Genomic DNA, 12,678 nt, shown 5'->3' with positions numbered 1-12,678 from the left:
AAAGGCCTGGGCCAAGATTCAAACACCAGATCTCATTTGAATTATTATTTTTTTTTGTTTTTATGTCTGCATCTCATTCCACTCTTTGTCTAATTTCTAGCTGTAAATCAATTGCATATGCTCACGTCAATCTTTGCTGAAAAAGTACCTGACAGTAGTTGCTGCCCTAGAAACTGGCCTTTTATTTTGCCGACAGAGCAGAAAACTGCATGCGCTGAAGTGTGTGTTATTTCAGACATTCACATCATGGGTAATTGCATTGTCTAGCAAAATACAACCGGGGCACTTTGTCCGATGAATGCGTGTTATTCCATTAACGGGTCTCCGGCTTGCTATTTTGATCCGTCTGACCAAGGGCTGGCCGTGTAGAGCAGTGCAGAGCTGTAGGGGGCTTGTTAGCAGCGAAAGGCCAGGCAAGCTCTGGAGAGGCTTGTGTCACTGATAAGTAATTCAACTTTTTGTGATGTAGGGGCCAAGATGGATAACCCCCTTCATTCCTTAGTTGTCTCTCAAGACGTGCTCGCCGAGCTTATAACCTCTAGCGAACCAATGAAGTGGTGATCCATTTAAAAACGGAATGTTCCGAGATCAATGTGGCTCTCAGCCGCCCTCAGGACTTAGATGTATTGTCAATGAGCAAGTGGAAAAAAAACGTCAAAGATTTTCTCCAGCATGTACCTTTTATAATCAGTTATAATGGGATGTCCAGTCAGATGCAATTTTGTTCGTTGTTCTAAAAAAAACAAAATAAACTAAAGTGACCTACCGGTAATTCTTTGCCATCATTAGCGCTTTATCTGTACATGAAATGCATGCATGTCATGTTTTGAATGACCGTAGCGTGATACCATCACCGAGTGGTGTACTATAGGTATTGCTATATATTGTGCCACAAAGCACCCTCATAAAAGCCAAAGAAAAATCTAATCACAGTTCTCCATCATGGCATCACTCATGATTTTAGTTTGAACTCCTAGACTTGCTTAACTTTTTAACTTACATTCTGGTTAAGCTCTAATTTGTGTCACTTTCAGAGCGTAAGACCTCAATTGTCCATAAAATGTGTGTGTGTGTGTGTGTGTGTGTGCGCATGTGTGTGTGTGTGTGTGTGTGTGTGTGTGTGTGTGTGTGCGCATGTGTGTGTGGGTGGGTGGGTGTGAGAGAGAATAGTGCCTTGCAAATTGACTGGTGACAACTCCATAACGATGATCCAAATTTGTCTGGGATAGGCTCCAGCTCCCCCACAACCCTTCTGAAGAGAAGAGAAAATGGATGGATGGAGCTCTTCCACATACACGACCCCATAATAGTGTGTGGCAATCTCGGGCAGTGAAAAATCCACCCCTGTACTATAAAATATTTTAAAAGATCCACACAATCCCAGGACAACAAACTCAATACATGTTCATTTTATCATCACATTTACCGTATTTTCCGGACTATAAATCACAGTTTTTTTCATAGTTTGGCTGGGGGTGCGATTTATACTCTAGAGCGATTTATGGGTGAAATTATTAACACATTATTATATAATTTCACGTTATTTTCACAATAAACCGCAAGAGGCTGCTCTAGACCTGTATTGCTAAAACCACGATGAGTCTGACGTAAGTGACGTAGAAGAGGAAGCGGTGCATTGTCTACCTCCCGAGTTGGGGTTGTTTAAAAGTGACACAGAGGATGAATATTTCATTTGATTTAGTGATTTGGAGTGACATTGATGGTTTGGTGAACTTGTTAGCATGTTCTTTATGCTAGAGTTATCTGAATAACTCTTAGTATGTTACTTGAACATACCAGGCATGTTCTTAGTTCGTCGTTTGTGCGTCATGTAACGTTAGCATATCGTACACTAACTCAGCGTGTTGTTTTCTATTTTATTTTTATTTTGAATTGTATGTTCTTGGTGTTGGATTTTATCAAATAAATTTCCCCCCAAAATGCGACTTATACTCCTGTGCGACTTATATATGTTTTTTCCTTCTTAATTATGCATTTTTTGGCTGGTGCGATTTATAATCCGGAGCGACGTATAATCCGAAAAATACGGTAATACATATTCAAATATGTTTTGCGTAAAAGGTGCAATCATTTGATTTCACAATATCTGTTCATTAAACAAAATCTTGACGCCAGTGACCAACATTATGAGTAATGAATACTGCTAATATGTCCAAAATTTTTCTTATTTCTTATTTTATTTGAAGGATCAACATTTACACCTATGAGAGAGAGCGCGCACCCTATTCCTTCATGTCGAGTCATGAACGACCCCTTCAAATTATCCTTGAGGCAAACATTTGTTTGGCTTTGCATCAGCTCTGTTGACATGGGCATCATTTTCGGTGTTTTGAACAAGCATCCATGGAGTCGCCCATTCATTTTTATACCGATCATGCACCCTGCTGTTCATTCCCAAATAAAAGTGTTCTTCCTCACCGCTCGCTTCAGTGGTACACGGCTTGTAAATTACCTCGCCTTGTTCCACATAATTAAACTGACAACCCCCGTATTATTTAATTTTAAAAACATGGGGGGAAATAGCCACACTCCTCTTTGTGTAATGTAGAAATATGGCAACATTTTAGATTACATCCAGGTATTTGTTGGAGTGAGTTGATGGATAATCCATACAGCACATTGAGTTTAAGGAGATTGTTTGTTCAACGAGAGACTGTATACTCGTGGCTCCGATGCTGTGGTTGTACACGCTGCTGCCATTGATTCAGACAGCGTAGGTTTGATTCCTGCTTGCACTACAAATCTGTTGGTGTTAATTCAACACTGGATAGAAATAATCCAGTATTGGCTTGGTCCCTTTTGGACCGAGCGATGGTTTGGGAAAACCGCATCAAAACGGGCCGATTTCACAAGGCTTATTTAAAAAAAAACAAAAAAAAACGAAAGGATGAAAAGTGTCCAGCCAATTGAAGCATGCCACCGACATTTCAATAACACACTGAAGAACAGTTTTAATTTGTAGAGGATAGAGATGTGCGATATCCGCATGGTATTGCTTCAATAAGATCACATTTGATGTGATATGTGAAAAGAAGTGGTAACCATGAAAAGTCACCTTGGGGCAATTTGGCTTGGAGCGTCAGCAGCCGCCAATTACCTACTGTGACTGCTTGTCAGGAGCCACAATGGCTCCTGTGTCATTGAGCAGCCTCTGAAGAGAAGAGATGAGAAGACCTTATGACACGTTGGCACTCTTTCACTGCGGCTCTCGGCCGTGATCCCGTCTAGCTTGTCAGTAGCCACACTTGCTTGAAAGGACGTCGCCCCCGTCTTTCAACTTGTGTTTTTTCGAACAATGGAGGAGTCCATAAGTGAAAGAAGGGTAGTTGTTCAGCTTTGATTGTTCACACCAGCGTGGCCGAGAACCACGGACACTGTGATGAATGGATGAACGTCCACATAAACTAGAGACACGAAGGTGTTGTATGCAAGGAGCACACGCATAGCTATTACTGTACTGTGACATGTCGTTAAATCAAATTTTCTTAATTTTTTGTGTCTTTGAAATAAAAACGTAATTCCCTTTTGCTTTTCACATTTGAAATATGAAAATGAAGAAAGATACACAAAAAGAGATTCCACATGAAATCTTGTCAGATGCGCACGAGTCATTCTTTCACCTCTGTGTCTCTGCATTTCTTGACTCCTCCGCCCTCTGCTTCATGCTGGCCTCCCATTCCTTCTTCTTCTCCGCTGTTGCCTTTAGTCGGATACGGAGTTCTGGGATAAGATGCAGGCAGAGTGGGAGGAACTGGCTCGGCGAAACTGGCTGACGGAGAATGAGCAAGCCCAGATTCCCTCTACGGTCTCTCCTCATGAGAAGGTCATTATTGTCTGCGCATTCACAAAACATTTTTCATTACGCGGGGACCAAAGCACATTCAATGAATGTATGTTTAGAATTAATAGTCGTAGGAAATATTACATTATATTGTTTGTTGTTATTTATTTTGAACATGTGTTCTTCATTTATCTAGGCTAATTTTTGAAATGTATAAAATCAAAAAGTTGTGATGAAGTCACGAATTGAAAAGTCTGCTAAAACATTGAAATGGTTCATCTGAGGTTGCCATGGAAACGAAATACGTTTATTTGAAGCTGAAATTATTACCTGTCGCTATTTTATAAACAAGAATGAATCAATGCTATTCAAAAGAATTTTCAAAAATCCCTTGCAATTAAAGAAAAAGCAATCAGCAAATCAACAAAACTCAAAAGTTCCTTCTATCATGTTTAAATTTAGCAAATCTGATGAGGCTCTGATTAAATCCACGTGTTTTGTTTCTCATTGTCTCACAGTGCTTTAATGTAGTTGTACTGTATTTATTATACATTAGTTAACTTCTTATTTTCACTTGATTATACTAGGACAATTAGGAATGTTAATGTTACTTAAAACTAGACTCTGTATAGTTAAAGGTGTGATAGGACTACTTAAAATTAAAAAAAAAAGGGTTTTAATCGGAACAACTTTCAATTCATCCAGTACCCTCATAGCTTTAATTTGGTTATCAGATTTTAAGAGCACAGATGTAGGATCGTCATCGTGTAAAAATTGTTTGCTGTGTCCAAAACCGCCATGCCTAAACGCTTAGAAGAAATCCTTTTTGACCTGTGCGTACTTTCCTCCACTCACAAGTGAACATTGAAGCCGAGCAGAAAAATAGACGGGGTAGAGAAAATAACAGATGCAGAGCATTGGTGCGTCATTTGCAAACATCACCTCTTGTTGTCCTTCAGAATATTTTGCAGCCATTCACAGGGCAAAAAAATGTTTTTGTTACAGTGAAGTCAAAATTGATGCCGCATGCCTCTCGATGAAAGCTTGGGCTAAGGGAAAACAGGAACCAAAAACACGGGGAAGCAGATAATACAGTACAAACATAGAAATATAGTTACATTTAGAAAAAATGTTCGGTGCATCAATTAGTCAATGATTTCTGTGAGTTAAACACACTTGAAAGTTGACATGTTCCTCGAATCCAATTATTATGCTGTATGTTAGGGGGGGGGAAATTCATTCAGCGGCCACCCGAGCATCTCGCGGTGCATAGTATACATAATGCAAGCGAATATACTGTATATGTCGGCAGAGCTCATCACCCATGAGCTGACCTTCCTGTACGAGGAAGCCGAAAGAGAGCCGACTTGCGATTGATCCCAGCGCAGAGCGAGCTTTTTCAAAGTCATATTGCGCCGAGACGGCCGTAAACACGCTGGGGTAATCACGGTTCGAAAATTCAAAGTTTAACATTTAAAGAGAACGGGGGAGGGTGGAGGGAACCCGAGGGAGCCCCGTCCAGGGTTGACGTGATGTGGTAACGATCGATTCCTTGCCGCAGCTTTGCATCCGAGCGGCACTGACGTCACCACTGAACTTGTTTTCTGTTGTTGTTTTTGTTTTTGCTGACAGGGTTACTACTTCCACACAGATAATCCCTATAAGGACTTGCCTAATGCCTTTGAGGAGGGGCTGAAGAAGTCTCGGGAAGGAGACTTGCCAAATGCGGTGCTTATGCTGGAAGCAGCTGTCTTGCAGGACCCTCATGATTCAGAGGTGAATGCATTCATGAAAGTGCACGCACACCCACACTCACCCGCACACACACACACAAAACAGACACACACACACGCTAAAGCTGCCGGTTCAGTTCCCTGTCAATTGCTTATAATCAATGAGGTTCGCCACACCGATATGACTTGAGATGCATTTTACAAAATGCGTTAACGTTTTTATGATCGCACGGGTCAGCATGACTGTGGCAAGCGCAAACAAAAAATCTCCATCCTAGCAGACCCGTGCTGAGAAAAAAACTGAAAGAAAAAATGCCTCAGTGACCACCAGCTGCGCGAGGCAGATTTTGTCCTCAGAGGACACGGGGCTGAACGCTGATTGCCTCGAATCTCTTCCCCCTTTTTCAATTGTTTACTGTAACACAAAGGTCCAACTTGCTCCTACTCTTGATGAGAATTTTCATTCGACCAGTGAGATGAATCTTCGCTCATTTCATTTTATTCCCACTCTTCCCTTCTTAGTCAGGAGTGACCTCTTTGCAGGTTGAAAGAGCAAAGCCTTTGCATAAAGTGCTTCTGGCATCCTTTGGAAAATACGGAAATGTGCCAATTTTTGCAGGGAAAGGATAATCCCTCAGTGTATGGAACTAATACGATTCCAAAATCCCACCTGGGGGCGCTTAGTGGCTCCTTGCTTCACTCCGAAGACCTCTGAAATGATTTCTCCCCTTATATTGATAGAGCGGGACAAAAACAACAAAAAAAAGATTAGCTTTAGCATTAACTGGTTTTAACATGAGGTTTTACAAAGACAAAACACAGGGGTAAGATTATAATATCACATTATGGATTTAAAATCTGCCCTCTAGTGTTTCTCTGGGAAACTTGCTGTATCGCACATTGCAAATATTCGAATGACAATTGTTGGGGCAACAAGATGGCGTTAGCACAGTAGCCTCAGATTGCTCTACTGTTCAGGGTTTGTATGTTCTCAATCTGGGATTTGTGTAAATGTGTTTCTTTAATTCCCCTATTCCAAAACCAGCCACTTGAGGCTCACTGAAGACAAAATCATCCACACGTGTGAATGGTTGTTTATCTACATGTGCCCTATGTGATTGGCTGGCAACCAGTCCAGGATGCACCCCGCCTCTCGCCCTCAAGTCTGCCGCGATAGACTCCTGCTCACCCACAACCCTAATGAGGACACAAGAGAATACAGGTGTCAAACTCTAGTCCTCGTGGGCCACCATCCTGCACGTTTCTCTCTTCCAACACACCTCATCCAAATGATCAGGATCATTGTCAGGCTCCCGTAGAGCTTGCTGATGAGCTGAAACATACAAGGACCGGAGTTTGACACCTGTGCTGTAGAAAATGGATGGATTATAATGTTGTTCATGTATGTACTACTTTTCTGAAGAAAGGTTATTGTTAAAAAATATAGAGAGAAAATCAAAGTGGTTCCAGTTGTTTGTCATCCAACATCAACGAGAGATAGAGCACCTTTGGTTCAAATAATGACAAGAGGAGAGATTTATTGTCGCCAAGACTCTATCGCGCAATCCTCATTCACTGTATATCGAACTGTGATGGAGATTGGCCCTCAGGGGCCGAATAAAGAAAGTACCGATATCCGGTTTCTCCTCACATGGTCTCCTTATTGTGTCGCTGCAGGCTTGGCAAGTGCTGGGGACCACCCAGGCTGAAAATGAGAATGAGCAGGCAGCAATTGTGTCCCTCCAGAGGTAAATCAATGATTCATCTGATAACATCACAAACGACCGGGGGGGGGGGGGGGGGGGGGCAGGCAACGTAAAAGAGGTTTAGCTAAACTTTAAGTGTAGTTACATTAATATTAATATCCTTTTCATCGAGGGGAGTGGAAGAAAGTCTTCATTGGTAAAATTGTGGTTTGAGGAATATTATTAAATAATATTACAATTCTTGTCAAGTGAACATGAAATGAAAAAAATTTTGAAATGCCCATTATGGAGAACTAAAGGGTACATTGTGGCGCGATCACATGCCAGGAGAACGTATCGGAATCCCAAAGTCTTCACATAACGCAAGATCTTCGGGGATATGACTGCAGTTCAATTCAAAAGCCTTCTGACCATTATTACTCTATGATGCTGGCCATGTGTGAATAATAGCATTTATGAATTGTGTTGAATGCAATTACAGTGATATATATATATATATATATATACATATATATATATACACATATATATATACACACACACACACACGTAAAATATGATCTTATCCACACAAGCCAAGTCTAAAGGAGCAGTGTGGACCACCAATTTGTAGTTTTGTAAGCAGAAATGACTCTGCAATCCACAGAAATCAACAAGAATTCAACAATTGAAATAATGACAAGGCTTTCATTCAGTGTCGACTTTTCTGTGCAATTGAATGCACGGGAAAAGAAATTAATCTTTGCTTTTCCAAGCAAATGCGATTACTCGAGAGACCATTTTTGCACTTAATCCTGCAGACAGTTACCAGTCAAATATGAGGCGCTTCAATCCACATTGTGTTGTTGTTATGTAACAGCTGCCATCTGTGTGCACAATGTTTTGGTATGAAGTGAGATGAGATATTTTACCTGGCTTTAGTCCTGTTGGAGCCACACTGGCAACACTTCGGGTGGTACGCCTCCAGTAATTACTCCGTTTGTGTCTGTAAATTTTTAAATAGAACATTTGCTTCGGACTTCAAAGCTGTTGCATTTGTTTCGGCATGATGAAAAAAGAAGAGGGATCATTTTTGCATGCGCTGGGGATTTGAGTGTTCTGACGTTAACTTTATGTAACCCTCACCTTCAATACTCCGGGGTGAAATAATTTATTTGAGATTAACAGAGATTAAGAGTTTGGCACATGTGTTTATCTTGCTAAATCTTATTTTTGGCCCCTCTCTTGCTTTTTAAACAAATCCACAACATTCGTCCAAAACAACTCTGCTTCATCTGTTTTACCGCATCAGAAACAAAAACACTTTCGAAGCACTTTTATCCGAGAATGATAAATTACCGCACGCAACCTCAGCCGCTCCCCGTCTTCTTTCAGATGTTTGGAGCTTCACCCGAACAACCTCCCGGCCCTCATGGCCTTGGCGGTGAGCCTGACCAACACGGGGATGCGTTACGACGCCTGCGAGGCTCTGCTGCGCTGGCTTCGACACAATCCGAAATACAAACAGCTCCTGAAGGGCAAAAACCATCTTGTGGGATCCCCAAACTCCCAGCGCAGGATGTCCCACGCACCAAACAGTGGCAGGCATGAAAGGTATTCAACAAAATGATGGCTTTTTTTTTTTTTTTAGGGTGGGTCTCTCCATTTTTTTTCTCCACATCATACATTATATCACAGGTGTCAAACACAAGGCCCGGTGGCCAGATCTGGTCCGCCACGTCATATTATGTGGCCCGCGAAAGCAGCTCAAACATGTCAACCTCCAGGATCCTTTCTAAAATGTCTACCAAAATTTTAAATGATCACATGTAATAAATAAGAGATATATTCCAAGTATTTTCTCGTTACCAAACCCCTCATGATAGTAACTTAAACAATAGTTGAATCAACAGTTATGTGTGACCTTTTATATGGTTTCAGTCATGACGGCCCTCCAAGTGAAACGGCAACTAAAATGTGGCCCGGGCCATAAATGAGTTTGACACCCCTGCATTATATCACGTGTTCACCAAGATCATTTGTTTTACTCCCGACATCCGTGAAGTGCATCAAAGCACTAGAACGAGCGAGCTCTGTGAACCACGGCTGGCGCTTTCATTCTTTTGCTATCTTGACAACGGTGCCCTCTTCGCCAAGCCCCTCTGAAGCCCCGCTTTAAGGAGAGACGCTTCTATCTTAAGCTTTTAAAAAGAAGGTTTTAAGCTTTGAACATCAGATAAAGAAGGCTTAATTCTCCTCCCGAGAAAAAGCGGCACTCTATCAAATCATTAATCATCTTGTCAGAGTGAAGAGATGCAGGTACATCCTAATTACAGTGATATTCCCGCTAATCCATGCCGGATCTTCCCTATTCTCTTCTTTCTGCTCCTGCCCTCCATCCTCCTTTGTTTTTTTTTTAACCCTGCTGGTTTCCTGCTCTCTGCAATTATCCACTCTATATTTTACCACCATCTTCCATGCATTTGTAATGCCGGACCTCACGGTGGGGGGGAAAGAAAAAAAAAGACATTCAATGGGGAAAACAACACTCACTGTCCCTGTGGCCCTAATCCTCATCTGAACATGTCCCCAGCTCCATGTTACCCGAGGTCAAGGAACTCTTCCTGGAAGCAGTCCAGCACAACTCGGACACCGTTGACCCAGACTTGCAGACGGGCCTCGGGGTGCTCTACAACCTCAGCAGCGAGTTCAACAAAGCGGTGGATGCTTTCAACACGGCCTTGTCGGTGCGGCCCGAGGTATCGCAGCTACACACGCTCGCTTATTTGCTTGAGGAAAAAGACATTAGACTGTAGATTCATCTGCATGGCTACTCTTTGGTTATAACTAGGAGCGAACATTCATCAGGCTCGCTTAAGTAACAATCCGAATTTATTGACAGAGGATTTTGTGTGAATATACAAAGCACGCCATCCCTCTATGAGATGCCATGTCCCGATTTGTCACCGGTTCGGTTGTCCACTGACACAATGATATGCCAACCTAAAATAGACCCATAGCTTTTTACCATCAAGGTAAAAGAAGCATAGAAACAGTCTCTCAAATGGATTAAGATGTGCACACTTACTACATGTGGTAAGTAAACAACTTCACTGTCCATAACTAAAGATCTTTTGTTATGAAAAGATGGCGTCTTCAGAAATGGTTCATGTTCCAGTCAATTCTGTCATGTGATCACAACAGTACCAAAACAGTGCCAAGATACCTCCCTGTCAAAAACGGTACAAATCCTCTCTTTGTCACCTCTGTATTTTTGTAAGTGGCTGTGTGAAGTTCAACAGAGAACGAGCAACTCAGCTAAGAGGCAAAAAATAATAATAATTGGGTGTCTTTTAACAGTTGAAGTTTACTGTAAAACACTGGCTTCATGCAAAATGCCCTACATGGGCTCATACAAAATTTGCATGGACGTTACAGAAATTCTAAACACGAAAAAAAAAATGTAGCAGCCCCGAGTCTTACATCCTTATCTTACAGCATGATATCTATGCATCAGGGCACAGGAAAAAATTGCACGTCTGCATGTTTCTTCCTTCAATGCGATTGCACATCACAACACCTTACACGGGGCAAGGAAATGTGCTTGCGACCTTCTTAAACAACATTTTGCCATTCAGCTCCGTGTTAGAAAACAGCATGTTGTGCAAAAAGTGCTGCAGTGCTCAACAGCTGGACTTGCAAAGGCCGAATTTCAAAGTTTAGAGAAGGTTAAACTCATATGAACTGTAAAGGTGACAGTGCATTTTAAGCTAATCCTGAGACTTCAGTCGAAAGCCCAAGCCGAAAGAAGTGTGAGCGGAAAGTTGCAGAGGTGCTCGGCGCTCATTCACACAAAACACCACGAAAGTATCAAAATGTGCCCGCATCCCCTTGATGCAAATGAGCGTCTGTCCTCCCCCACCACGTCCCAAGTCGGCATGAACATTACTCACCGTTAAATCCACCCTCCCACATTTGACTTGGTAATATCTGCCCCCCTGCTGCAAAACTAGCTCTGAACACAAAGGAAGATAATTATATCCCCATCGCAAGGCTCAACCTTAGATAAAAGGCCCCTGTACTGTCGTTGACCATGACCTCTGTTTGTGTGTGTGTGTGTGTGTGTGTGTGTGTGTGTGTGTGTGCGTGTGTGTGCGTGCGTGTACGTGCGCAGGCGCCGGCAGGTGGCAAACAAAGCACAAGGACACCTTGAGTGATGTAACTGAGCTTGTCCTAAATTACCCTTGTTAGTTTAGCAAGGAGCTGACGCTGACATTTTTGTCACTTTTTCACAGCAAAAATCAGGCTGCTTGTTTTGTTCCAAAGCAGATCATTCCGCTGTCAGGAATTAAAAAAGGTCTATATTTCGCCCAGGATTACTTGCTGTGGAACCGGCTAGGGGCCACTCTGGCAAACGGAGACCGGAGCCAGGAGGCCGTGGAGGCGTACACGCGAGCTTTGGAGCTGCAGCCGGGATTTATCAGGTCCCGCTACAACCTGGGAATCAGCTGCATTAACCTCGGAGCACACAGGTGAATGAGTGCGACTGCTTCGGGGCTGGAATTAGGAGGAAGAAAAAAAAAGTTTGGGCGAGAGAAAGTTGAATCCTTGGAGCGTTACGAGAGTCATCGCCCGTGCCAGACAAATCCAACAAAAGTAATAAAATGCCCCGGTCCGCCTTGTCCTTATGAAGAACACACATCACAGACTCGGGAGTGACCGCGCCGAATCCAACAGAACAATAAAAACAAACGCCAGCATGGTTTTAACGAATATTTGTGAGCACATGCAGTGTCTATTTAGAGACTGTTGTATTTTTGAAGGCCTCGCGTGAACAGCTAGAGGAAGATAATGAAGTAGCCTTGTTGTTAAAAAGTGGACAAAAGATCTCCCAGCTACACCACAAATGCCAATGAGTCAGACATCCATGATGGCAGGCATCTCTGTCATGCCATTGCTCACCAAGTAACCAAACCTCAGCAACAATATAATGAGCAACGAAGTCATCAGGGAAGCATCGGGATTCAGGGGGACCATGAAATAAGACTTTTGCTGTATTATTTTAGCCTACCATCTAGTTTTAACGAAGGAAACAAAATTCAGTTAGATCTCACAATCTTAACCGGTTATGAAACAGTTTCTATTCAAATTTGAGCTGTGTGGTGCTATGATTGGCCCTAAAAAAAAAAAAAAAGAATTGGAGAAATGAAAGCATAATCTCCAAAAAATCGAATGCCTCTTATGACAGACGATTTGCAAGTTGACAAAAGGCAGTGGGGACATTTTGCAGACTTTCAGTTTGGTGAAAAATATGCTGATCCAAAGTACAAATGCCATACTTGATATTGCCCCCATCATGAGTTACATACAAAGATCTAAATCTTTTCCCCGTGTACACAGAATGCCTATTTCTCCCAAATATTGTTCACGCAATAAAAGGCCACACGAATCGGTGCAG

The 12,678-nt window shown here is 42.2% G+C and overlaps 1 protein-coding gene across 3 annotated transcripts in view; it reads left to right on the top strand.

Annotated features, from left to right (window-relative positions):
- pex5la (peroxisomal biogenesis factor 5-like a) overlaps positions 1 to 12,678 on the top strand; it is a 73,592-nt gene that overhangs the window by 54,277 nt on the left and 6,637 nt on the right. For all 3 annotated transcript variants that reach the window (XM_086116161.1, XM_086116159.1, XM_086116158.1), the window contains 6 exons: positions 3,728 to 3,844; positions 5,435 to 5,578; positions 7,213 to 7,283; positions 8,616 to 8,834; positions 9,814 to 9,979; positions 11,595 to 11,752. In XM_086116161.1, coding sequence (XP_085972287.1) covers positions 3,728 to 3,844; positions 5,435 to 5,578; positions 7,213 to 7,283; positions 8,616 to 8,834; positions 9,814 to 9,979; positions 11,595 to 11,752 — 875 coding nt within the window. The remainder of the gene's footprint in view (positions 1 to 3,727; positions 3,845 to 5,434; positions 5,579 to 7,212; positions 7,284 to 8,615; positions 8,835 to 9,813; positions 9,980 to 11,594; positions 11,753 to 12,678) is intronic.

Source organism: Hippocampus guttulatus, chromosome 7, assembly GCF_054856545.1.
Source record: "Hippocampus guttulatus isolate MCC_2025c chromosome 7, RoL_Hgut_1.0, whole genome shotgun sequence".
Taxonomy (NCBI): domain Eukaryota; kingdom Metazoa; phylum Chordata; class Actinopteri; order Syngnathiformes; family Syngnathidae; genus Hippocampus; species Hippocampus guttulatus.
This window is presented reverse-complemented; position numbering and strand designations above follow the sequence as displayed.